Source organism: Gossypium raimondii, chromosome 2, assembly GCF_025698545.1.
Source record: "Gossypium raimondii isolate GPD5lz chromosome 2, ASM2569854v1, whole genome shotgun sequence".
Classification (NCBI taxonomy): Eukaryota; Viridiplantae; Streptophyta; class Magnoliopsida; order Malvales; family Malvaceae; genus Gossypium; species Gossypium raimondii.
Genome location: NC_068566.1, coordinates 5,428,550 through 5,432,425, shown reverse-complemented (window position 1 = coordinate 5,432,425; position 3,876 = coordinate 5,428,550). Strand labels below are relative to the sequence as shown.

Here is a 3,876-nt window from a genome sequence, read left to right as displayed (position 1 = left end):
AAATGAAAGTATATCTCTTGAAGAAGAAAATGGTGCAAAATTGTGCAGGACTTTGACATTAAAAATTTTATGCTTGAGTTAATAGTACATTCAATATTTAATTTAATTTTTGATCCACAACAATTATTTATTTTCTTATTATAGGTATTCTTTAAAGAGATAAATAATTGAAAATGAAAAGTACGATATTTTTAAATTTATCTAAGGTTACCTTAATTTAAATTTATATCAATATAAATGAGCTAAACTTTAGATTTAAATTTACTATTATCATTTAAGAAAAAAAAAAAAGGAGTTTCTTGGTTTCCCCTGCATCAACTTTTTTAACAGGAGAACTAAATGCCAACCTCATTTATTGTAATTTTAAAGCTTGATAATCAAATAGTTGGTCACTTAAGCTGAATAAAATTGTTCTCAATCATCCACTTCAGACTCCAATGGTTTCTGTCACAATTATAAGCCCAATATGCCCATCCAAATGTTGCACGACCATAAACATCTAGCTGTGCTTTAGCAAATCTCTGGTAATCTTCCATTGATGCATCGTTTCGAGCAAATTCTGCAGTCCATTCCCCTGCAAAAAAAACACCACTTTGAAATTCATTCCTACTACATTTGCATATAGCTAAAACTAAACCTGTTCCACAACTTAAATTACCAACTAAAACCAGGGGCCCGTTAGCCGAGGTCAAGCTGCCAAGATCGGAGGCTCGTTGATTGTTGACAAAATCGATGTTTTGTTGGACAGTCATGCCGGAAAATGAGTCTGAAAAGAGGTTGTAGTAATGCACATCGATGGCTACTCGATTCATAGTACTGGCCAATGAGAAGAGCTCCTTTGGATCAGCTGGTCCTAAACGAGCTGATAGGATCACATACGCATTTGTGTACTTCCTTATTGCATCGTATGCGGCTTTGTAATACTTTGTAAGTGCATCTAATGTTACACCCGGTGCTCTAGGCTCATTCATTAATGCAATCGCAGCCAAATTTGGTCTTACACCATATCTGTCCAACAATTATATTGAACCTTTAAATTCAATTGAAAGAAGGAAAAGTATATAATAGAACATGGCATGACATAGAAATGGTTAGTGTCATCTTTAACCTTGCTGCAAGAAACTCTATTACCGCCACAGTCTCGTCAATGTTGGAATCGGCCCATTCTAGAAAACCATCTCTTGCTCCGCTGTGTTCGTCACCGTTCTGTGAGGCTTTAGCTGCGTGCAAATCAATAATTACCTTCATCCCATATTTCCTGCATCAATTTCACACATGAACCAGAAGATTGTTTAGAACTTTTAATTAAATAAAGGCTTGTTTGACAATACTTTTGAAAAGTGCTGTGTAAAAATGTTTTTGAAAAAGTTTGGTTTAAAATTTGAGTATTTAGTATTGCTGACAAAATGTGCTTTTGAGAAATAAAATCTCCATTTTAAACAAGTAACAAATATGCATTTAAATAATATTTAAATTAATTAATATTATTATATATTAGTAAAAATATAAAAATTATTATAACTTGTTGTTAATATTTTAATATATGAAATATAAATTTTAAATAATTTTAAGTAATAAATATTAATTTATTTATAAAATTTAATTAGAACATGTAAACTATATTTTAAAGATTTAAATATAACCATTAAATATTTGTAATTAGTATTTTAAAAATATTTTTTATTTTTAATTAATGATTTTAAAATGTAATTAAGCACCAAAAAAAGAGAAAGTAATATGTTATTAAAGGGTGAAAAATAATTAAGCAATACTTTTGCGAGAGGAAAAGCTAAAAATTTGAGCTTCTTCTTTATAAAAATACTTTTCAAAAAAGCTAAAAATTTCAACTAAAATAGTTTATTTAGCACCGTTTTTTTCCAAAAGTGCTTTTGCACCTAGAAATATATTTTTTAAGAACTGCAGGCCTTAAGTCTTGTTTTGTCTTTATCCTAGAAGATTTCCTTTACTTACTCTGCCCATGTGAAAGCATTGTCGAGGGCTATTGAAGAGCCTCCAACAAAAGGCTTAGGGGGAGTTGGATCCTGCGCTATCCACCACCCTACAGGTATCCTCACGGCACTCAGTCCATTTGCAGACATGAAATTGAAATCTTCCTCAGTGATGTAAGAATTCCAATGATCCTAAATAACCACGGTTTCATACAAAGTCAATTCGGATACCATTGCTATAACTTGCTTGTTTAAAGAGTAAAAAAAGAGCCCTTACCTGCATGACTTGAGGGGCTTTATCAGGGCCATAACCATTAGTGATTTGAAATTCACCTTGTAAGGTGTTTACGATTGTCATTATGAACACAGATGGATCGCTATCATCCCAACTAGACTCTGCATAATCTGCAGTTACCAATGTCTCCGATTGTGCCTAATTATGAAAAGTTTTGTTCCTTAAAAATGGAAAATCATTACTATGAAAGTCATTGCAAATTGTAGTAAGTACAACAAAAGTACCTGAAGGAACAAACCATTTGATGCTTTGAATCGAACTCGGTTACGATCATCATCTTTCCTTACAATCTCAAACGTTTCTGTATCAGTAGGTGTATCTAAAACTGCTTGTACACCTTGACTTCCTAATCCCACAAACTGCTTGTTGAACACTCTCAAGTTAAAGCATGATTCACTCACCCTCCATAACTGCATCCAACCAAGTAAAAAAATTGGAAAGACTTCAAGTATTATGTTGTAGTTTGAACAAAAAAGCTGATGAAAGAACAAACCCTGAAGGTTTCCCAACCAGAAGGTGAGGGACGGTTGGCTACAACGACGGTTCCACCGCCATTTTCAGCACACAAATACTTTTTTAGCTTTGTTGAAAGGAACTGAACTTGGGTTCCATCCTATATCAATAAAATACACAATTTTTTTTTTGGAAATTCATGATTAAATGAGTGAAACCATAGCTAAAGAAAAGGGAAAGCTATGTATATACCAAAAGATCTTTGTTAATGATGCCATCAAAACGAGAAGGTTTCATCCATCCTTCAGTGACAAGCCAGTTACCAAGGTTTACAGCCTTCAATGGCAGAATAAGGTCTGCAATTTGTGCATGTGAAGAAGAGGGAAAATATGAAATCAAGTTGAAAATCAAGAGAAAAGGTAAGTAAACCATGTTTAGCCTTCCCTCTCTGTTCTGAAATTGTATGACAGCTGCAAATTATACAAGTAAATCCATTATCTGGAAAAGCAACAATCTCATAATAATGACACTACATGTGTTCACACAGACTATTTTGCTTTTGCCTTTTAGTCCTTCATCATCTTATAGCAATTTCACATGGGGTTTTTACTATTGAGATTTGGAGATGTTTAAGCAAATTATGGAATGGAAATGTGATATTTGTCAAACATGAAGGGGTTAAGGCAAACTTTAGTTGCCCCTACAGCATACAAGAAGCGAACTTTCCTTTTTATTTCTTTAGTGGAAATGGTTAAGGCGTCAAAGTCCATCCTTTCACACTTTTTAATCACTTTTGACGTAAATGGAATGGTATCAGATTCGTGTCTCGTCTTTTTTCTTTTGTTCGAAAGATTCGTGTCTTATCAACCGCTCATCAAGGTTAAAATATCTCATAAGTCTATCTTCTTTTCATAAATTTAGAATTAGTCCTTACACTTTTATTTTCAGAATTTAGTCTTTAGGTTCAATTGTTAACATTGTTACTTTTTTTTTGTTATATTTCTTAATGTGATATTTTAAGGTAAAAAAAAATACTTACTTAATAGTCATGTAACTAAAAGAATTAATATTATAATGACCTAAATGAAACAAATTAGTTTTAACCGTGTTAACAGTTAGATCTGAATTTTGAAATTTAAAAGTAATACTAAATTATTAAAATAAAAGTATAGAGACTAT

General features: G+C 32.2%; 1 protein-coding gene across 1 annotated transcript; it reads right to left on the bottom strand.

Annotated features, from left to right (window-relative positions):
- Positions 1-248: 248 nt before the first annotated feature.
- LOC105787837 (probable glucan 1,3-beta-glucosidase A) lies at positions 249-3,347 on the bottom strand. Its single transcript, XM_012614407.2, has 8 exons — positions 2,950-3,347; positions 2,738-2,857; positions 2,469-2,654; positions 2,227-2,382; positions 1,972-2,141; positions 1,109-1,258; positions 659-1,008; positions 249-574 (listed from the first exon to the last, which is right to left on the bottom strand). Exons 1-8 carry the CDS (start codon positions 3,127-3,129, stop codon positions 390-392), a joined length of 1,497 nt encoding a protein of 498 aa, XP_012469861.1. The 5' UTR covers positions 3,130-3,347; the 3' UTR covers positions 249-389.
- Between the last annotated feature and the right edge of the window lie 529 nt (positions 3,348-3,876).